At 41.2% G+C, this 23,092-nt stretch overlaps 1 protein-coding gene across 3 annotated transcripts in view; it reads left to right on the forward strand.

Annotated features, from left to right (window-relative positions):
• The first annotated feature begins 421 nt into the window (after positions 1-421).
• The window catches only part of SRGAP1 (SLIT-ROBO Rho GTPase activating protein 1), a 275,341-nt gene continuing 252,670 nt past the window's right edge, over positions 422-23,092 (forward strand). For all 3 annotated transcript variants that reach the window (XR_006819647.1, XM_046012397.1, XM_046012398.1), the window contains exon 1: positions 422-1,377. Coding sequence is in view for 2 of the 3 variants with exons in the window: in XM_046012397.1 (XP_045868353.1) it covers positions 1,311-1,377 (67 nt within the window). In the remaining variant the exon portion in view is untranslated. The remainder of the gene's footprint in view (positions 1,378-23,092) is intronic.

Raw genomic sequence — 23,092 nt, forward strand, 5'->3', positions numbered from 1 at the left:
TCCAGGTTCCCTACGGGGGTCCAACATCTTGGACTCCCAGCCCTTCCTGTCATGGAGAACCCCAACTCTGGATTTTCCGATGGATTCTGGAAAAGGCCCCTCCAGAGCCCCCTCCCTCAGCCCAGGATCGCCCGGGTCGGGAAGGGGGTTTCCAGCTGCCGGGGCTGCGGTCCGGCCGCGGAACCCAGCCGAGCCCTGCCACAGCCGGGGGAGGCGCGGGGGGCGTCGCCCACGGCCGCCCGGGCTTGGCGCGCGGGGCGGGGCCGCGGGTGGCCGCGAGAGGCATCCATCTTCCCGGGCCAGCCGGCGTCTCCTCACCGAGCGGGGCGGGGGCGAGAGCGAAGGGCACTGGCCGCGGCACCGCCCCTCCCGCGAGCCCCGCTCCTCTTCGCCGAGTCCCGCGCGGCAGGTGGGGCCGCCGCCCGCCGCTCGCTCTTTGGGCGCGGGGAGCCGCGGGCCGTGAGCGCGCCGGCAACTTTGCGGCCGCCGGGGGCGCGGCTCCTCCCGGTGCGCGTGCGAGTGTGCAGGGCAGCGGCGGCCTCCTGGGGGCAGCAGCGGAAAGCGGGACGAGGAGAAAGAGGCAGCTCCAGCGCCCCGTGGCCCAGGAGGCAGAGGCCCCTCGCGGCGCCGGCTGTCGAGACCTAAACTCCGCCGGGGCTGCGCCCAGGACGCGTTCAAACGGCGCAGCGGCCGCCCTCCCGGCCAGCAGCGGGGACTCGCTCTAGGATTACGTTTCCTTTCGCCTGCCCGGGCGCTGGCAGCCGCCTTTGCCGACGGGGGAGCGGCGGCCGCGGCGGCAGCATCCCGGCCCGGGTGGGACCCCCCGGCGCCGGAGCCGGCGGCTGGAGCAGGAAGGAAGGGTCGCGGCGCCCGCCCTCCACGGCCGGCCCTAACCCGAGCGCCGGGTGCGGGTTTCTAACAATGGTGCGGAGCGCCGGCGCGAACCCCGCGTCCGCCCCGCGGCCGTAGAGGAAGTGGCCGGCTCAGGGTGCGGTGGGCAGGGAGACGCCCCCCGCCGCTCTCTCGAAGGAGTTTGCCTGCGCGCCGGGCCTCTCCGGCCCGAGCCCGGCTCCCCGCCGGATCACCGACGGCAGTCGAACCGGAGAGTATGGTGCCAGCGCCCGGCTTAATCTAGTCTCCGGCTCGCTGCTTCTTTCCGCCTCCTCGTCTTCCTCCTCCTTTACCCCCTGTCGGAGCTGCCTCTGGGTTCCCGGTGTGTGGGAGTACAACTCTCTGCCTCTCCAAGGAGACCGGTTTGTGACAGCCTAACAGAACTTGCCCATTGAAAGCAAACCCAGAACAGCTGGATAATGTCCACTCCGAGCAGATTCAAAAAGGACAAAGAGATCATAGCCGAGTATGAAAGTCAAGTCAAAGGTAAGGATGGGAGCGGCTGCCTTGCTCCTTTTGTGTGCCTTCTTGTCATTGTGCTCGAGGAGTTGCCTTTCTAACTTGGTGTCTGCTTTGGAGGAAGGCGCTGAGGGACAGCCAGAGAGCCTCCGGTTGAGCCACCCCAGGGTTCGTACAAGCCAATCCCCGTCCCAGTCCCAGTCCCAGTCTCGTCAAGCCCACAGGGAGCTGGAAACCGGGTGGCTTTCCCCGGCTGCCAGAGCGCACCTCCACCAAAGAGAACTGGCTTTAACTCAGCCACCTTCAGCCGGGCAACTTACAGGGGAGGCAGGCAGCAGCAGTGGTTCCTGCCCAGTTATCCTCTTCCTCCTCCTTATGATGCTTTTTAACTGATATCTTTGTTACCACACACACACACACGTAATATTTTAAGGAGTCCTCTTTCTGAAGTCTGGACACCAAGTGGTCTAGAGCTTCATCGAGTGTCGATGATTTTAGACATTTACATTTACACTATTCACCATTTATCAGGGTGAGTCCGCCTTTTATAAAACAGCCCCCTAAAAGCCTGGCAGTTAAACCAAGCAGGGACTAGTGGAATCTGACTCCTCCTTTATAATGGGCCAGAATTCAGTGCCATCTTTCACCCTCACATGGGAATATCGCTTTATCATTTGCGGAAAGCTACTTGTATGTAAACTGGTTTGAATATTGAAGTAGTAGTTTCAGTCCATTTACACAGTCAACTCATGAAGGAACCTAATTAATGTTGATTAAATATTTTTACCTAATATGCCTTGTGGTTTAAAAAATATGTTTTGTCTCTAGTACAAGTATTTTGTGGTGCTGTCAAAGTGGTTGTGTTTTTGTGGGTTTTGTTTTTCCTCTTCTGTGGTCTCTCTTGGGTGGTTTTCCCTATTGAGACAATGGATGGAGTGTTAAAATTGCTGTTCTTTGGAATATTCAATGCAAAGTTCATAACAATTGTGTGGACACCTGTTTTTTCAGATACAGTTTTATAAAAGGGCTGCTGAGGGAGGCATTCCTTACTTGCCTTGGGAAAGGCAGGAGCAGCCTCAGTGTTCTTTTGTGTGGTCAAGTTGTGAAAATGCCTGGAGTCCTGTGAGAGGACCTGGGGAGGGGACCCTCCATCACCGGAGGGTGAATTTGGACCAACTCATCATGGCCACAGATGTAGTGTGCAAGCCCGGGAACTCATGTTTCTTTAGGTTAACCCTGATAATGGATTTGAGCTCAGCATTGTTCAAGAAATGATTTTTAACTGCTTGTAATTAATATAATTTATACTTATAAGAACTGATTATATTGATATGAAAGTTATATTAGCTGAGAAGTAATTATTTCTTTAGTGACAGGCAAACTTTTTAAGAAGCAGAATCTTTCTTAATGAGTGCAAACAGCCTGAAACCTTTCGTTCTAAGGTAGGACTCCTAGTCACCATTCCTTGTGCAGGTTTTCCACATGGCTCTTTGTGGTAGATCTTTGAGGGATGGCAGTCTGGCTTTCTTTGCTGCTTGGAGCAATGACTGGCAGAATGCCCTTTTAAGTATTGGCTTCATTATTTCTGCTCCAAAGTCATTTGTCCATGATCTGGTCCTTATATGAAAAATAGTCTCATGATTAATTTCTTTCAGAGAGTGAATTCTATTGTTATATGACTACTGATAATGCTTGAGATAAAAGGCCCTCTATGTTTAAAAAAAAAAATCAATAAAATGGGATGTATTGCAGTGTTTAAAATGTGTCTATCAAATCCAACCCAAGAAAAAATTATGAACATGGTGAGGATTATTTTTGGAACAAATTCTGTCCCATAGAAAGTGATCTTCTCTGTTCTCTTCAACCTTCCTCGTTCACACATACCCGTCTTCAGGCTGCTTTCTGACTCTTTCCTAACCTGACCTGCTCTTCTCATCAGGACCTGTATCCAGACTTTATCTATTTCCACCTATTCTGGTTCAAACCCAGGTCTTTATATCCATATGCAATTACGGGAATAGGGTAATACAAGGGACTTGAGTCATGCACACCTTCAGTGGCCCCCATTCACCTGTACTTCTGAGCAAAATCAAGAAACGAGTGGGAGAAAAATGACAGTGACCTAGTGCATGAGGTCAAGCCATTCCGCACAGTGGGAGTAGGTTCCTTTGTAAGGATGTGAAATGCAGGACTCTGGTTTTCTGTTTTATTTGCTGAGTCCCTCTGCAAGGGTGAGCCCTTTACCCTAGCAGAGTGCTAGTCCACTGTTTAAAGGTATGTGGTTTCGGAACAACCACCTCTTTTAATTCCAGCCAACTATTTCATCTGTTGATAAACAAAAGAAATGTGGTCTATTCAATTGCTAAAGGAAAACCTGGCTGGGCTGGACTCAGAAGAGAAGACATAGATCTGTTCCTAGTGAATAAAGCCACATGTGTTGGAGTCTCTAGGTGACTTCGGCCTATGGGTGATTTCAAGAGTCATTTTTGATTATGTGTAATTTTTTTTTTAACCTTCTGACTTAGAACTTAATACTCTGGAGTACTGTTCTTTCTTTTTCGCTCCCATTTCCCTGATACCAGTTGCACGAATCTCAGAATTTCTGAGATAATGGTTTTATCTAAAGGAATGACTCCAGGTGTGGGATTTTGGCACTGTGGCTGCCTGCACATGTTTTGGGAACAAACTTCATGGAGCTATTCTCAACTGTGACAAGAGCCATCATAGGTGACAATGTGTAATTTTTATGTGTGAAACTATAAGTACATCTAGTTAGGTACATCATGTTGAGTAAGTCACATAGCTTCTCTCTGGCTTTTGGTTTTCTTATAAGACAAAGAGTTTGGATTCTCGGTTCTAATGATCTTTGAGTCTGATTGAAGATGTTATATCTGTTCATTTTAATAACTTAGTAAAATTTTCAGGCTTTTTGCATTTTCTTTTGGCTACCCTGTTATGGGGGAAATCATCCTTGCTTTCACTTTTTTTTAATAATGAATTTACAAACACTGTTTATTATTTGAGTTCTCAGAAAATTAAAATGTAATGCAATAGGGAATAGAGAAAAATAATAAAACCATGTTCAGAAAACTGTAGGGCACCATTATATAAGAGGGGATAGAATTATGAATTATACAAGTTGTCAAGGAATAGATGTGTTTAAATCAGAGACAAAAGGACCTCAAGCAGTAATTTAAAAGGAGTGTGTTAGCTAGGAGAAGAAAGACTATTGCATGCACTGTGTTGGTCAACCTCCCAAAGATTTAGAATCCAGAGAAGTCAATCTCTCGTTTGTGGGGGCTCTTAAGAAGCCGCTTGTCTGGAGAAGTATATGAAACACAAACCAGTTGACTATGTTTCTTGTTAGCATCTCTGGCAAAAAGCTTAGTAGGGGAATAGATGGTAACAACTGGCTAACAGAAGGTTTGGAGATTATCTGGGTTTTAGTATTCTATGCAATTTTCAAATTCTGCAGCAATAGTATTGTGCACACATATAAAAAATACTGCTTCCCATATGGGAACTGAAAGAATCAGGAGACACATTTTGTGAAGTGGAACTCATGGACCTAGAGGTTGTGTTTGTTTTTAATAATGCATGTTGCTAGTTGGTAGGATTTGACAGCTATCACTTGCAATATTTTTTGAGGGATAATCTCATACTCCTCTATATGCCATATGTACAGGAAGTGCCAAGAAAATCTGTTGTTCTTCAGCCACTCTGCTGCCTGAACTACGAATAGTACATTTTGGTAGCAAGACGGATCGTGAGGAAATGCCAATTCAGTTTGATAGGACCCCATGTCGTACAGTAGGTTTCAATAGGAAAAAGCACTGCTGTCACTAATATAGAACCTGTATCTCCATCTGATGTTCTTTCATCTAATCTGTAATAGAAAACAGCCACAACTTAAATTATGAATTAAAACTTTATAGCTGGGAGGGACTTTAGACATTTCCTATCCAACCCATTCATTTACATGATGCAAGGAAGCATAATGATAGAGTTACACAATTAAGTGTAACCTACCTGGGGCTAGAACCCAGGTTTGTTTTCAGGAACAATGATTTACTTTTAGATTCCTCACAAAGTAGAGCAGGAGATAGAGCCCTTCACTGTTTAGATTTCTTTTCTTTCTTTCCTTTTTTTTTTTTTAAGATTTTATTTATTTGAGAGAGAGAGAATGTGCACATGAGCGGTGGGGAGAAGCAGACTTTGCGCTGAGCAGGGAGCCTGACACGGGGCTCGATCTGAGGACCCTGAGATCATGACCTGAGCCGAAGGCAGACGCTTCACTGACTGAGTCACCCCGGTGTCCCTTGCTGTTTAGACTTTACATTCACTGAGGGCACTATAGTTGGACCTAGAAGAGAACAGCAACTCCTCTGCTCTGTTAATAGGAGGAGTTAATTAAATGGATTAACTGTAACTAAGTCCCCCCCCCCCCAAGATCATTACAAGAAACCACAGTGTGTAGGCAGTGGCTTCACAGGCTTCCCTTAGGATCAAGAAAAAAAAATTACGGTGAATGTGTGCAAATATAACTTGCTTGAAATTTCGGTCAAACTAATTGGAGCTACTTCAGTAGCCCTCTTATGTGGCCCAGAAACCCTAGTTGGTTTCATGAACTTCAAAATACATTACAGAACAGTTTGGGAGAAATTTTGGGGCCAAATGCATCCTTCTGAACTCCGGTGAAGGCTGACAGTACAGGATGACCAACCTCAGCTTCCACAGTCTGTGTTGCTTCCCTTACTCCTGTGAAGCGTTGACCAACTTAGGAGCCACTCATGTTCAGCTCTGGTTCTGGTTTAAGAAGGCCTGCTTTGTTGTGCGGCCAGACCCTTTTCTTACTTCAATCATGCGACTCCTTTCCCTTCAATTTAGACAATTAAGAATTAAGGTAAAGAAAAGGGGATAAGGTGTATGTGTCATCATTCTTTTTTTGGTTTAATTTTTTTTGAAGGTAGAAGGTGGGATGAGGAGTAGTTATTTGAAGACTTTTTTTGTTATTTAAAAGTATTTTTATCTGTTGGTCCTGACTTACTGTCTAGTGTATTGATTACATACATATATATATGTATTCCTTCTGATATTTCAAGATGGGAGGAAATAGAACATTTAAGAGCAGAGATTTTGGTGTTAACCACCCAGCCCTGCCAATGATCACGTTTGTCATCTTTGAGAGTCCGTTTCTTCATCTGTAAAATGGGGATGATACTAGTACTTCCTTTCTTGCTTTTGTAAGGTTTCAGTGAGGTGATTTGTGGAAAGCTTTATTACAGGCTTGGTACATAATAAGTAGTAAAAATCAGTCCTTGTTATCTGTGTAATTTTAGTTTTCTTCACATTTCAACTGCTTCTTGTTACATTCTGACTTAGATAAGCTTTTCGAAATTCAAATACATAATCACCAGTCTGCTACCTGACTAGATCCCAAAGTGAGTGAATATTTAATCATCCTGATAAAGTCCCATGTACTTTTGGAATGGAGTGGAGCGAGTTTCATGGTAGAAATACAAAGGGAAATGTGATAGGCAAACCAGGGAGATTCCCAGCTCCTTATAAGTGGATTTTATATTGTCATTATTTTTTATCCAAGTACAGGTAACAGAGCCTAAAAGTGTTCTATTTCCTGGGCCTGGCTGTCATGCGTTTACTTACAATTTTGCTTTGAATTTTTCTTTACCTTTGTTCAGTGATGCTGTATGGAAAATGAAAACTGTAATCCAGTCCGTGGATTTTATTTACCTGTGGTAGAAAGGACTCTTAAGACATCAAATCAAGTCACTGATTTAATTTCATGGTCTTGAGAGAAATATATGTATTTTTAAATCAATATGGATATGAAGAATTCATTTATAACTGTGCATTTCCTTCTGCGTCATGATTTTCCCCCCAGCTTTATTGAAGTATAATTGACATAAAACAAAAAGTACTTTTAAAAAAAGATTATTTATTTATTTATTTTAGGGAGCACTCACATGCTCAAGAGGGGGAGGGGAAGAAGGGAGCAGAGAGAGAGAGAATTCCAAGCAGGCTCCAAACCCATAGTGTGGACCCCGACACAGGGCTTGACCCCATGACCTTGAGATAACAACCCCTGCTGAAACCAAGAGCTGGATGCCCAACTGACTGAGCCACCTAGATTTCCTGAAAGTACTTTGATAACTTTTCATACTTTTAGTACAGAGCTTTATTAAACATTTATTGAATGAGTAGAGCAATCATTTGGATTGTCATTCATTTACAGAATAAGTTAATGTGGTGCTCATTCAGAATTATGTAGGGTGTCCAGTAAAGTATTACCACAAAATTAAATTGAATTGAAATAGTGTGTAACTTCTTTATAATGTCATAAAGTTAAAACCGGTCTAAATGTCCCACAGTGGGGAATGGTTAACTGAATGCCATTGGGGGTGGTTAACTAACTTGTATACGTGGAATGTAATGCAGTCATTACCAGTAGTTTTTGAAGAATGTTTTGGCATGGAGAAATATTTTATAATAAGGATGTTGAAATAATAATTAAAAACAATCACAACAGCACCTAACAGTTAATGAGTGTCCATGCTGTGCCAGTCACTGCTATGACTGCGTCCATAGCAGACCAAGCTTTACATGTATACTGCAGGCTGTCATGCATGGTGGAAGGAATTTCTGGTTTAGTTTTCCTTCTTGGTATATGTTGTACTTCCTGTGTTTTTGGACCACAGGATACCTTGGTCAGTTTCCTGTCTGATGCAGGAATCTCACAAGAATGTAAAAATAGAGATTCCTCCTTTTTTCTTTCCTTGCCTTTCCCCCTGTTTTCCCCTTTGTTTCTCCCCCTTTCTTTGCTTTTTCTCTCATACAACATTCTGGGGGTTTTTTTGTTTGTTTAAAGATTTTATTTATTGGCCAGAGAGAGAGAGAGTACACACAAGCAGGCAGAGAGGCAGGCAGAGGCAGCGAGAGGAGCAGGCTCCCTGCCAGGCAAGGAGCCCGATGCGGGACTCGATTCCAGGACCCCAGGATCATGACCCGAGCCAAAGGCAGCGGCTTAACCAACTGAGCCACCCAGGAGTCCCTCATACAACATTCTGAAGGTATGCAGTCCAGGCCACCAGAATTGTTTTGCCTGGTTAAGTTGTTTGAGTCTTCTCCATCTTGTTGCTCTTCCATCGCCTAGGGAACTGCCTGATTGAAAATGGGTCTTAAGTATATTCATGTGCTGACTTGTGGGAAGGAAAATGAGTTGTGAGGAGCATCTGCGTCAGTGTTTTAAAATCCAGGCCAGACCTATACCAGACAATTTTCATTCATTTAAGTGGTGGGAGTTTAGTCACACGGCCACATCTGCTGCAAGGGAATCTGGGAGTCTACCTAGCAGTCTGGTTTCCTGCTACAACTCTATGACCTTAGCAGAAGGAGAGGAAGATTTTGGTGGACAGCTGGCAGTTAGCACGAAGACAGGTTTCTTTGGAGAGTCCGTCTATTGGGGTGAAATTGTATTTTGTTTTAAATTGTATATTTTTGATTGCTAATAAGATAGAGCATCTTTCACAGGTTTACTGGCCATGTGTTTTTGTCACTAAAATACGTTCTCATCTCTTCGCCTATTCATCCACTAGTTTATCTTACTGATTTGTGAGTTTATCTTACTGATTTGTGAGTTTTCTTTTTAGTGTGTTCTCACTGTTACTCTTGTCAGTTACATCTTTTGCAAATATCTTTTCCCTGTTTGTAGCTTGTACTTTAACAATTATAAAAGCTATCTCTTGATAAACAGAGGTTGTTTAATTTTTTCAGATGTATCAATTATTAACTTATGTTTGGCATTTCTTTCCCTACTCTGAGGTCAGAAAAATATCTGTCTATATCCTTTTGTAAATGTCTTGAAAATTTGCTCTTGACATATAGGGTTCCAATTCATCTGAAGTATATTTTTCACACTGCGAGCTATGGATGTATCTTTAGTTCTTTTCATATGGATGACCTTTTTTTTTTTTTAGCTCAATTTTCTAAATAGTTCCTTATTTTATTTTATTTTTTTAAAGTAAGCTCTAGACCCAATGTGGGGCTTGAACTCATGGCTCTGAGATCAAGTGTTGTGTGCTCTCCTGACTGAGCCAGCCAGGTGCCTCTCCATCCCTTTTAAAAAGCAATCGACCAGCTCTTTCTGTCTTGATCACAGTTTCATATGTGCATGAGTTTATCTCTGGATACTCTTGTGTTTCATTGGTTAATTTGTAGGTTCTTGCACCAGTATTACATTCTTTTAATTACTATAGCTTTATAATGAGTCTTTCTATCTAGTAAACCAAATCCTCCTTCCTTATTTTTCCAGAATTATCTTAGTGATCTTGGTCTTTTCTTTTCCAAAAACATTTTAAAGATTTATTTATTTTAGAGAGCGAGAGAGAGTGAGTACACATACAAAAGAAGGGGCAGAGGGAGAGGATCCTCTAGCAGACTCCCTGCTGAGCATGTCGCCTGATGCCGGGCTCAATCCCAGGACCTGGAGAGCTAAAGGCAGGAGTCAAGACGCTGAACATACTAGACTGAGCCACCCAGGTGTCCCGCCAAATACATTTTAGAATCAGTTTTTCCCTCACTGGGAAACCCTTTGCCATTTTGATTGAAACTATGTGACATTATAAATCAACTAGAAGAGAGTTAATGTCTATATAATGTTAATTCTTCCAACCCATGAATATGAATATTTCTCCATTTACTTGGTTCTTTTAAAAATATCTTACTGAAGGTGTGCCTGGGTGGCTCAATTGGATAAGCGTCCGACTTCAGCTCAGGTTGTGTTCCCATGATCCTGGGATCGAGCCCCGTGTCAGTGTCCCTGCTCAGTGGAGGGCCTGATTCTCCTTCTCTCTCTCTGCCCCTCCTCCCTTCTTGTGCTCACACTCTTTCTCTCAAATAAAATCTTTAAAATAAATAAATAAAATATCTTACCGTAAGGGCACCTGGGTGGCTCAGTTGGTTAAGTGTCCAACTCTTGATTTCTGCTCAGGTCATGGTCTCTGGGTTGTGATATGGAGCCCGACATTGGGCTCCATATGCTCACCATGGAGTCTGCTTCAAATTCTTCCTTTTACTCTGCCCCTCCCCCACTTGCACGCTTTCTTTAAAATAAGTACATAAAATCTTTGAAATAAAATATCTTACTGTAACGTTTTACATTTGCTATGTTTTTGTTATATTTATTTCATGATATATTATAATTCTTTTTTTTTTAAAGATTTTATTTATTTATTTGACAGAGAGAGATCACAAGTAGATAGAGAGGCAGCCAGAGAGAGAGAGAGAGGGAAGCAGGCTCCCTGCTGAGCAGAGAGCCTGATGCGGGACTCGATCCCAGGACCCCGAGATCATGACCTGAGCTGAAGGCAGCGGCTTAACCCACTGAGCCACCCAGGCGCCCATATATTATAATTCTTATTAATGTTCATGAGATCTCTTCTAAAATTATGTTCTAATTGTTTTCTATTATACAGAAATGCAGTTTACTTTAGCATATTAGTCTTGTATCCAGCATTTTGCTGGTCTATTATTATGTCTAATTATTCTTTTTTTTTGTAAAAAAATTTCTTGCAAATCACGACAATTTTTTTCCCCCTTGCCAGACTTTAAGGCTTTAATTTATTTTTCTTGTATTTTTGCCCTAGGCAGAATATTGAATACAAAGTTAATAAAAGTGGTGACTTTGGCATTCTTCCTTTTTCTGGATATAAAGGAATGGTTTTAAGCTCTTCCTCTCTTAGAGGATGATGACTGTTTTCAGTTTATTATATACACTCTTCATCAAGTTAAGTAAAATCTCTTGTATTTCTTGTCTACTTGAGGTTTTAATAATTAATAGGTGATTAAATGTTATCTCTTTTTGTATCTATTAATAATATTTTCTTTAATGTGTTAAGTAATGTTTAAAGGTTTCCTAATATTAAACCATCTCTGCATTCCAGAAGTAAACCTGTATTGGGGTGCCTGGGTGGTTCATTCAGTTGAGCATCCTGAATTTCAGCTCAGGCCTTGATCTCAGAGTTGAGTTCAAGTCCCATATTGGGGGAGCTCAGGGTGGAGCCTAATTTAAGTAGAAAACAAGACAAAACCCACCTGTCCTCATCATTTTATTTTATGTATATAAAAACAGTAGGGGCACATGGGTGGTTCAGTCAGTTAAGCATCCAACTCTTGTTCTCAGCTCAGGTCTTAATCTCAGGTTGTGAGTTCAAGTCTCATGTGGAGCCCACTTAAAAAATAAATACAAAATAAAAATTAAAAAAAAAAGATAAAAACAGTTGGATACAGTTTGCCAATAATTAGGGGGTCTTGCCTCTCATTTCTTGAATGAAACAAGCCTATGGTTTTCCTTTCTGGTAATGTCCTTGTCTGGGTTCATATCTCTTAAATTAACCCCACAGAGTGTGTTAGAGAGTATTGCTTCTTTTCCAACTTTGTGGAAGTTTGACATGTTGGAATATTCCTTTTCTTGAAAGTTTGGTAGAACTATTTGTCTGGGTCTAGATACTTTGTGTGAAGAACTTTTTAGCTCATCAGCAGTTAGTCATTTCCTTTATTTGTTACAGGATTACTTATTCTTTCTATTTCTTCTGGCATCAGGAGAACTTTTAAATGCATCAGCAGTTAGTCATTTTCTTTACTAGTTATAGAATTATTTATCTATTTCTTCTGGTCAGAACTTTTTAACTTGTCACCAGTTAGTCATTTTCTTTATTAGTTATAGGATTATTTATTCTTTCTATTTCTTCTAGCATCAGTTTGGATGTTATGTTTTGCCAGAAATTTGTCCATTTTATGTTTAAATATATTGATATATTAATGATAGTATTCTCTTATTTTTTAAAAGTGGTTGATCTGTATTGAAATAAAAATATTATTGAATTTTTTTTTTTGCTTTATCTCTTTCTTGCTGAATCTTTTTTTTAAAAGATTTTATTTTTATTTATTTATCAGAGAAAGAGAGAGAGAAAGAGAGCACAGGCAGGCAGAGTAGCAGGCAGAGACAGAGGGAGAAGCAGGCTTCCTGCTGAGCAAGGAGCCTGACGTGGGACTCAATCCCAGGATGCTGGGATCATGACCAGAGCTGAAGGCAGCTGCTTAACCGACTGAGCCACCCAGGCGTCCCTCTTGCTGAATCTTAAAAGAGTTTGTTTTTGCTAGTTTTTCTTTTTATTTTATTGATTATCACTTTTATCTTTACTACCACCTTTCTGATTTTCTTTGGGTTTATTTGTTCTTTACTTTTTCTTAAGTTGGGTGCATGGTACATTTATTTTTATCCTTTTTTGGTACTATTAGCATTAAGACAATACATTTCTTTTCTAATATAAATGTTATTTCTTTTTTTAAAAAATTATTTTATTTATTTGACAGAGAGAAATCACAACTAGGCAGAGAGGCAGGCAGAGAGAGAGGAGGAAGCAGGCTCCCTGCAGAGCAGAGAGCCTGATGCGGGGCTCGATCCCAGGACCCCGGGGTCATGACCTGAGCCGAAGGCAGAGGCTTTAACCCACTGAGCCACCCAGGTGCCCCATAAATGTTATTTCTAATATAAGTATTATTCCTAACAAATACATCATTTCTTTGTTCCTAATATATATTTATGATAATTCTCCTTGAAGTATCGCCTGTGCTACATCTCACAAGATTTGATAGCACAGTTCATTAGAATTAAGTTCTAAGCATTTTTAATTTCTCAAAATGGTTTCTTTTTTGACCCATGAGGCATATAGGAATATGCTTCTGCTTCTAAATTAAAACAAAAAAAGTAGAGATAATTTATTTATTTATTTATTTATTTATTTAAAGATTTTATTTATTTATTTGACAGAGAGAGAGATCACAGGTAGGCAGAGAGGCAGGCAGAGAGAGAGGAGGAAGCAGGCTCCCTGCAGAGCAGAGAGCCTGATGTGGGGCTCGATCCCAGGACCCTGAGATCATAACCTGAGCAGAAGGCAGTGGCTTAATCCACTGAGCCACCCAGGCGCCCCAATTAATTTATTTTTTTAAAAAATTAATTACATTGTGATCTGAGAGTAATAGTGTTTGAAATTAGTTGGGGATTTTTTCCTCTTTTACTATTCTCTGGAGGATTTCATGTAAGATTGGAATTATCTGACTCTTAAAATGTTTAGTAGGACTCATCAGTAAAGTTATCTAGGTCTAGCGCTTTCATCAAGAAAAAAACATTTGTCATTGCTTCCACATTTAAACATTTTCTGATTTACTAGCATAACATCATTTATAATATTCTCATATCTTTTTAATCTTTGTATCATCTGCAGTTATGCCCCTTCTCTATTAATAACAGCTGTCTGCCTTTTCCCCTTTTTTCCTTGATTGACTTTGCTAGAAGTATGATTATTTTATTAGTTTTAATTTTTTTTGTTTTTTGTTTTTTGTTTTTTTACAGACAGAGATCAAAAGTAGGCAGAGAGGCAGGCAGAGAGAGAGGGGACAGAGAGCCCGACGCAGGGCTCAATCCCAGGACCCTGAAACCATGACCTGAGCTAAAGGCAGAGGCCCAACCCACTGAGCCACCCAGGCGCCCCTTTTTAGTTTAAAAAAAAAAAAAAGTTTTTTGCTTCCTTGATTTACTATATTGTATATTCTCTATATCACTAGCTTATTCTCTTTTATTTGTTCTGTAAGCATTATTTTGCCAGTTCTTTTAAGTTCTTATTTTACAAGTTTTTATTTTTCTTCCTTTCTAATGGAAGTATGTAAGCAAATAAAATTTCCTCTAAGCACTGCTGTACCTGCATTCTACAAAGTCTTATATGTAATGTTTTTGTTATCTTTCAGTTTTGTGCATTTTCTAATTTCCATTATAACTTTTGCCCGTAACTCATAATCTTTTTAAAAATGTGTTTAAATTTTTCCAGGTATTAAAAATGTATTTACATTTTTCCAGATATTCCAGCCTGGGTGGCTCAGTGGGTTAAAAATCCCGGGGTTCTGGGATCTAGCCCCACATTGGGCTATCTGCTCAGCAGGGAGCCTGCTTCCTCTCTTTCTCTGCCTGCTTGTCTGCCTACTTATGATCTCTATCTGTCAAATAAATAAATAAAATCTTTAAAAAAATAAAAAATAAAATTTTCCAGATATACAGTTATTTCAGTTATTTCATTACTGATTACTAACTTAATTGCATTGATTTTCTTTGGTGTAAATCTTGTATACTACTGCAGATTATAAGCCGCATCCTCTCCTGGCCCTTTCTGACTCCTTCCCCTGCTTTATATCTCTCCATAGCACTTATTATCATTGATCTATTTTACACTGACTTTATCTTGTCTGGGGGGCTTTTAAAATTCCTTTCTTATATGAAAGCTTGTGATCTGATTAAATCATATTTTAAAAACACTCTATCCTGCATTTTAGTTTCAACCAGAAGCATCATGCTGGGGTATCTATCTGCCTTTAATATACTGTAGGAAATAGAAGTCTAATATTCATTTTCTGAAGATATCAATATGTTATAATTTTTATTAATGAGATTTAATTGACATATAATATATTAGTTTCAGGTGTACAATATAATGGTATAAATATTATAAAATAACCACCCCTATGAGTCTAGTTAACATCCATTACCACACATAGTTAGAATTTTTTTTTCTTGTGATAAGAACTTTCTTTTTTAAAGTCAACTGTGTCCCTGACATGGGGCTCAAACTCACAACCCCGAGATTCAGAGTTGCATTGTCTTCCAACTGAGCTGGCCAGGTGCCCTGTGATGAGAACTTTTTTTTTTTTTTTTTTAATTTATTTGACAGACAGAGATCACAAGTAGGCAGACAAGCAGGCAGAGAGAGAGGAGGAAGCAGGCTCCCTGCTGAGCAGAGAGCCAGATATGGGGCTCTATCCCAGGACCCCGAGATCATGACCTGAGCCCAAGGCGAGGCTTTTAACCCTTTGAGCCACCCAGGCGCCCCTGTGATGAGAACTTTTAATATCTCTTGAGACCCTTTCAGACAATTATTTTAAATTTTTCCAGTATTGATTTCTATTTTAACACAACAATGCCGTAGAATATATAGTTCAAGTACTGTGAAAAGAACTAGTTTTCTGGTTTTTCCTATACAGTGTTATAGGATCTGGTCCTTACCACCTCGAATAATGTTTATAATCCCGGATCAATACACTGAGGATATACATACAAGAGAGCAAATAATATTACACCAAGTGTTTTACATCCTTCACATACAGGTTTGCATCTGAACCTGGAAAACTCCAGCATATGTGGCTTCTAGGGATGGGAATGTGTAGTGAGGACTCCAGTAATGGGCAGAGCATGAAGACATCCACATTTTATCAATAATCTGAGCTGGTGTTGGGAAATCTCTGGGGTCTTACTGTTATTGCTAGTCATCCAGACTCTGCTCTTTCATTCCTGCAGTTTGCAGGTGACAGTTTCTCTTTTCTTGCAGAACGACTTCTACCATTTTATTCATTGGAGTTCTCCTCCAAAGTTGGCTGCAGAGATCTTTAATAATTCAGCATCCCCTGAAAGAGGTAGCACCTTCCAGCCTTCTTGGCATCATAGCAAATAGACGAGCCGGCATCACAGGAGCATTTAGAAAGATTCCAGCAATAACTCTTGAAGTGCTGGGTGTTCCTGTACTAACTCCTTTCTCGGTTGGTCTGTGGAAGACCTCTGGACTTCTGCCCTTTGTCTCTATTATTTTGAAGGCGTGGCTTACAAAAACAGCTCCCTCCCTCAGACCTCTAGCACTTAAGATAGAACAATAGGTGTCTGCTTATCTTACTTAAGTCAGACAATTTTCACTTCTGAGGAAGTCCAGATTTTAGTCTGGCTGTGAAATTATCATGTTTGAAAAGTGGAATCACGCCTCCAAACATTTGCCAAGGAGAGCAAGTAGGAAGACGTCGTTAGTCTGCTGGTCTCGTTTGACAGAGGTCTTGGCCTGGTGGCCTTTTTTGATGTCTGGTCAGTGTCGTTCGCAAAAGTTTCCTGTGGGGATCAGTGTATTTTCCTTGTGCCTCGTACTGACTGTCTACAGATCACGTACAGCCTAGTCAAATTATAATCTCCAAGCATCAGGAGACAGTTTGGAATTCAAAGCCAGAGGTGTGACTGTTGTAGGACTGAGTGCTGCCTGCTGCTGGTCCTTGGAGGAGAGAAAGGTGAGGAGAGGATGGTGCGAGGAAGTTGAGGGGAGGAAGGTCAGAAAGAACCACCTGTTTCAGAAGGTGAGGTTGAGCTATGCTCCAGAAAGTGGAGGAATGTTCTCTGGAGGACCTCTGAGCTTGAGTGATGTTCTCTTACTTCTTTTTTGTGCCCACTCACTTCTTTTTCTCTTCATCATTGCAGACGACTGAGGCATGCCTTACTGATACCATGGCACAGAAAGCTAGCAAGTTTTGAACCCTTAGAAAAGGGAACTTGTTAGATTTTGTGACCCTCAGAAAAGAGAGTTTTCTGGGTACACTGCTACAAAAAGAGAAAGAGCTGATGAGTGCCTTTCCAAATGGCCATTCTGTTTTTAAGTTGAACTTCTATTGCATTGTGTTCACAGTGTTTACGGGGATTCTCACGTGTGTCACTGAAAGTTTATGTTTGAAAGATCGCCAGACTGTTTTTCTTGAGTTTAGGGTTTTAACTATACCCATTTTCCTACATTCTCCAAATACCTAACATACAAATAGAGATCTGTCGTTTGAAGCTGGGACAACTCCTTCCTGCAGTTAACATTGTAGTCTCTTTTCTTTTTTTTTTAAGTATTTCTTTGAGAGAGAGAGCAGGGGTTGGGGGGCAGGGAGGCGCAGAGGGAGAGAAAGAATCTCAAGCAGACTCCCCACGGAGCAAGGAGCCTGACATGGGGCTCAGTCTCAGGACCCTTGTGCCGAAAAAGAGTTGGATGCTCAACCCACTGAGCCAGGCATGTGCCCCCATAGACTCTTTTCTGTCAGGCACTGCAGTTGCCCAGTGGTTTTGGAATTAAATTGTGAACTAATGTACAGAAAGCTCTCTGCACTGTGAAATATGACCAAAGTAACTTGCAATTGCCTTTGTGGTCAGTGGAGGTTTCCGACATTTTTCATCCTGTCATGTCCCATTTTCAGATCTCACATAATACTCTGAAATGCGCATGCTCGCATAGATCCGTATGTTTATATGTTTTGTAGAGCATAGGTGTTTCGCGTTTATGGCCTTGGGAATCAGACTGCTGGGGTCTGAATCCTGGCCCGGCCGCTCTCCAGGTGTTTAACTGTGGGCCAGTTACTTACTCCTACACTGCCCTGCTTCCTTGCCTGTAACATGGAGGTAATAATGGTGATTGGAGGGGGGCTGGTGAGGAGGGCAGTGAAAGAATTCACCCAAGACAGAACAAAGGAGGTAGATGTCTATCAAATGCCTGCAAGGGAGCAGCTGGCAGGACAGCAGAGGAGACACTGTCCGCTACCGGGTGATGGTGAGGGGCCGCAGTTCTAGGGTACAGTGAAAGCATATGGGAACGTAAGGAATTTTCCCTTTTTTGGTAATCTTAGGAGCTCTGCCTGGTCATAAGTACCTTATTGGTCAGTTAGGGCCTATGACTATTCCAAGGTGAGGGAGGGCCACATAACGTACCTGTTTGTATATACAGCTCAGTGATCTCTGCGGGACCTTTGGCTTTGCCCACGTTTGCAGTGCTCAAGCCTGTTGCCTAAAATGGTCTCTACACTTAACCTCAAAGCATTGTTAAGACACGTAGAGTATTGAACAAACAAACTGGCACACAATATGTGCTCAGATAATGTTAGTATATCACCACTTTATGAACTCTGGCTCGGGAAGCAATAATAATAAACTTCAGGTTATGGAAGACTTTAGTAGCGGAAAGGAGACTAAGGAGACAAGAGGACTAAACGTAATATGGTGCCTTGTATGGGATCTGAAACAGGAAAAAGACATTAGGTAAAAACTCAGGTCATTTGAATAAAGTACGAGCTTTAGTTAATTTTAAAAATACTAAGAGTAAGAAAATAAAACAATTGGTATTTTTAAAAATCCTACTTATATAACTTCTATGATTATAAAGAAGTTGTTGGCTAAAGTAAAGAACTGGTAAGGCAAAAAATGGAAATTCTCAAATGCATTGGATACGTCCAATGGCATTATTTGTATTTATATTAATACAATAATTTGTATTTACATTAATAATATTTACACATTAATCTCTCTATGTACTCATTTAACAAATGTTGTCATTTGCAGAATAGTCAGTATCGCTCAGCACTGTATCATCTACAGCAGGGCTGCTCAGAGTCGGTCCCTAGACCAGCGGGTGGGCAGCAGACTGTTACCGATCCACGGGGAGACAAGGTGCATCATGGTACTGCTTTCTTTATCCCAAAGCTCTTGCTACAAATCAATGTCGGTCAAACTAAGCTGTGCTTAGGGTGTGATGATTTAGGTTCTGGCACAAGTTCTTTATCGCAGTATGGATCTGGAATGAGTAGTTCACCTTCATTAGCGTGGTATTGGTCTGCACCATTCCATGGAAGTGTATTGAGATCTGCCTGATCCCTTTAATAGCTGTTACCATTACTTGTTCTTTGTTGATTTAGAGAACAAGGTTGTCCTTTAATGTAGGAGTGGTGGCCACGTACCATTGGTACTTTAAACTTCGTTATTTTCAGGGATTGAGCTTCCTTTAGAGAGGCACTAGGGTATAGAGGTTAATATCTCGGATAAATCCAATTCAAATGTGGTTCCTCTGGAACCTCAATTTTCCAGTTTGTTAATGGGTGTCATGATTACATCTATTTTATAAGATCGTTGTGAGGAATGAATGAGTTTATACCTGTAAAGGGTTTAGCACTGCTTTGGGCAATAAAAGTGAGCTGTTACAACCTGAGGGTTTTGAAGGGTCAGGGGTGGGAGGTTGGGGGAACAGGTGGTGGGTAATGGGGAGGGCACGTTTTGCATGGAGCACTGGGTGTTGTGCAAAAACAATGAATACTGTTACGCTGAAAAAATAAATAAAATGGAAAAAAAAGCGAGCTGTTGAATTAATAATTATTATCATATACTACTACCTGAAGCTATTGATTTATCTAGTGGCAGTTTTTTTCTTACATGATTTAAAACTCACACATCTTAAGAGAAATTAGTATGTCTTAACAGACTTAAATCTTACAAAGCAAACACTAACAATGTAAATTTTAATGATTCTTTAGAAAAGCAATCTCCAGAAGCCATACTGGGCACAGTCTTGAAAAGAACTGTATTGGTAAACTTAGGACATCTAGCTACAAAGAAATACTTTGTTAGAATTTGTTAGAATTCTTCGCCTCATCATCGTTAGAGAACCCTGTGGTTAATATTCTGTTTTCTCTGTGTGTATGCTTGTGGCTATCATAGATTTCTCGACCATTAACATGCACTAGTTAGTTGCTCATTAAGTGTTGCCAAGAATTAATCATCTGCCACACAGATGAAGAGAACCAGAGTTATTCCAGCTGTTGTCAAAGGCCTGAACCTCTCCTTCGCTTCCAGCTAGGATATATCTGTATAGTATGTTTATGTGTGTTTGTTTCTTTCCTTCCTTTGAGCTCAGCAGCACCCTTCTAATGAACACCTGAGATAGACAGCAGCTTACAGGTCTTTCATAACTCTGATTTCTCCTCTCGTTAACCTACAGGTATTCATTATTCCATTAAACTCTTTGGTACTTGACTGTTTTGAGCTAAGACCTAGTCTCCCCTTGGGTCCACCCTTATGCTTCTGATCTGATGCAGAATGCCTGGTTATAATACCAGTGTCTCCTGAAGTCATCACTGTCACTGCTTACAATACCAGCAGCTTACACTTATGAGGGGGTTTCTTTTAAAGAGGGTCATATTAGTGTCACCTTCCAGATGGGGAAAATGAAACTCAAAACTTAGAAACTTGCAGTAGTTTCCCCAAGATCACACAGCTAGTAGATGTTGGATTCACCACAATTCACACTTATGCACCATCCATTCCATAGAGCTACATAAAGACGCTGTGCTACATGAAAGACTAAATGCTTAGATTTCATGTTACTCACTCTCTTTAAACTTACAGAAGGCTAGGAAGAATGACTGCCATTTTTGTCTTAATAAACACTTGATATCAATTCAGATAAAAGCCTTTGTTGTTCAACAACTAGGTACTAATATGAAATTGTTGTCTTATTATCTCAATGGATTTCTTTTTTTTAAATAAGTCTCTTTTCTCTCTCTTTTTTTATTTTTATTTTATTTTTATTTTTTTAAGATTTTATTTGTTTATTTGACAGAGAGAGAGATCACAAGTAGGCAGAGAGGCAGGCAGAGAGAGAAAGAGAAGCAGGCTTCCCGCCGATGCGGAACTCGATCCCAGAACCCTGAGATCATGACCCGAACCAAAGGCAGAGGCTTTAACCCACTGAGCCACCCAGGTGCCCCTCTCTCTCTTTTTTTAAAGATTTTATTTATTTATTTGACAGACAGAGATCACAAGTCAGCAGAGAGGCAGACAGAGAGAGGGGCAAGCAGTCTCCCCGCTGAGCAGAGAGCTGGATGCGGGGCTGGATCCTGGGACCCTGAGATCAGGACCTGAACTGAAGGCAGAGGCTTAACCCACTGAGCCACCCAGGCTCCCCTCAGTGGATTTCTTGATGAGGAATCTCGCTCTGGGGTTGCCTCTTTGTATGTAACAGAAAAGGCATTTTGGGGGAGAAATATTTAAAAATCTAAACCAGAATATTCTTGCTAAATTTAGTGCCCTGTTCCCAGGGATAAGCATCTCTGCCTCAGCTCTCCTGTTCTTTCCACAAACAAAAGGCCTTTCTGGTTCCCAAGAGGCCCTGCCCTGTCTTAATTTCTCCTGGGAAAGAAGTTGTTATCTCTTTAGCTAATTTTCTAGATTCACCAAAGACTTCACTCTTTGTTGCTACTGTTCCTCTTTGAGGGGTTGAGACTTCTGGTAGACCCACTCAGCTCAGGTCAGAATTGCCTAGAGGATTTGTGTTAGCAGTTTACTGGGCCCCACACCTAGCTCTAGAATTTGCATTTCTAACAAGCACCCAGGCAGTGCTGATGCTTTTAGGTCAGAGACCACACATTGGGAACCATTGCTATAAAAATCAAAGCAATTTTGTAACTTCCTTAAGCTAGCCAATTTAGATGCTAATTTTACTCCCTATTTCCCTAAGATCTTTACCTTTCTTACAATTGCTGTCAATTCCTGTAAATGGACATCAAATCACAGCAATTTAAACTAAGAATATAGAAAATGCATGTAGCCCGCTGCTTCTTGCTTTACTTCCCATCCCCCCCATCATCATAATTTGTTAGTTTCTCAAATTATAAAAAACCTTTTCACATCACATCTGGGTAAATTAAAAACTAAAATGGGAACATGATGAGCCCTTAAGGAATAAAGCTTGAATTTACTTACAGATCTGCATGGGCCTTTGCACTAAAGAAAAAGGACACAAGGTTAAGTAACCTTTTCACGACCTCCTGTGGCCTATTTCCATTTCCTCCCTTTGCCGCCAACTCTTAGGACATTCAGGAGACCTGACACCTAACTCTGGAGCTACTGACCTGTGCATTTTACTGTGGGTCATGGTTAAATCAGGCAAGTGTAAGGATGGAGTTTTTCTGTAAACAGGAAATTTTATTATGTGTCATGAGAACTTTTATTTGATTTTTACAAAAAATCTTGGATTCACTGATAATTCATGAAATATGCTATTGCAATACTTACATAAGAATTATAACGTATCTGAAGTCAAACAATAAAGGAGAAAAATGAAACAAAATTACTCTTGAAAATCTCAAAGTTACCATGTTACCAAGAATTGCATCTGTGAAAACCCAGAAACCAGAAAACTAACTTTGTGTGTGTGTGTTTTAAGTAATACCTATACCCAATATGGGGCTTGAACTCATGACCCCAAGATCAAGAGTCCCATGCTCAGTCCTGACTGAGCCAGCCAAGCACCCATTTTGTTTTTGCTTATATACAGACTATGGCTTCACACTTGCAAGTGACCAAGGTAAAAGGATATTGAGGGGAAAAGATTTTCCTTCCTCCCCAGGTGGCTTACAGTTAAATGGGACATATAGTTAAATTCCAATAAATTAAATGTGCTTATACTGTGACTCCATTATATTGTTAAGATAGTTTAAACTTTTGGGTGCCTGGGTGGCTCTATGGGTTGGGCCTCTGCCTTTGACTCAGGTCATGATCTCAGAGTCCTGGGATCGAGTCCCACATCAGGCTCTCTGCTCAGTGGAGAGCCTGCTTCCTCCTCTCTCTCTCTCTGCCTGCCTCTCTGACTACTTGTGATCTCTCTGTCAAATAAATAAATAAAATCTTAAAAAAAAAAAGATAGTTTAAACTTTTGATTCTAGGTCATTAGTTTAAATTATTTTACAGTCATGCTGGAATTAAATATTCATTCATTCAATAAACAGCTATTTTTTGAAAAGATTTTATTTATTTGAGAGCAAGAGCATGTGCATGAGGGGGAGAGGGAGAAGCAGACTCCCCACTGAGCAGGGAGCCCAATGCAGGACTCAATCCCAGGACCTTGGGATCATGACCTGAGCCAAAGGCAGACGCTTAACTGACTGAGCCACTCTGGCACCCCTGACAAATGACCATTGAATGCCTCCTTTATCACACAAGTGCAGATGTTTTTTAATCAAGGTGTCTGCTTTGCCTTACAATAGTTGCTCAGTGTTCATTGAATTAATA

Source organism: Meles meles, chromosome 7 (genome assembly GCF_922984935.1).
Source record: "Meles meles chromosome 7, mMelMel3.1 paternal haplotype, whole genome shotgun sequence".
In the NCBI taxonomy this organism is placed as follows: domain Eukaryota; kingdom Metazoa; phylum Chordata; class Mammalia; order Carnivora; family Mustelidae; genus Meles; species Meles meles.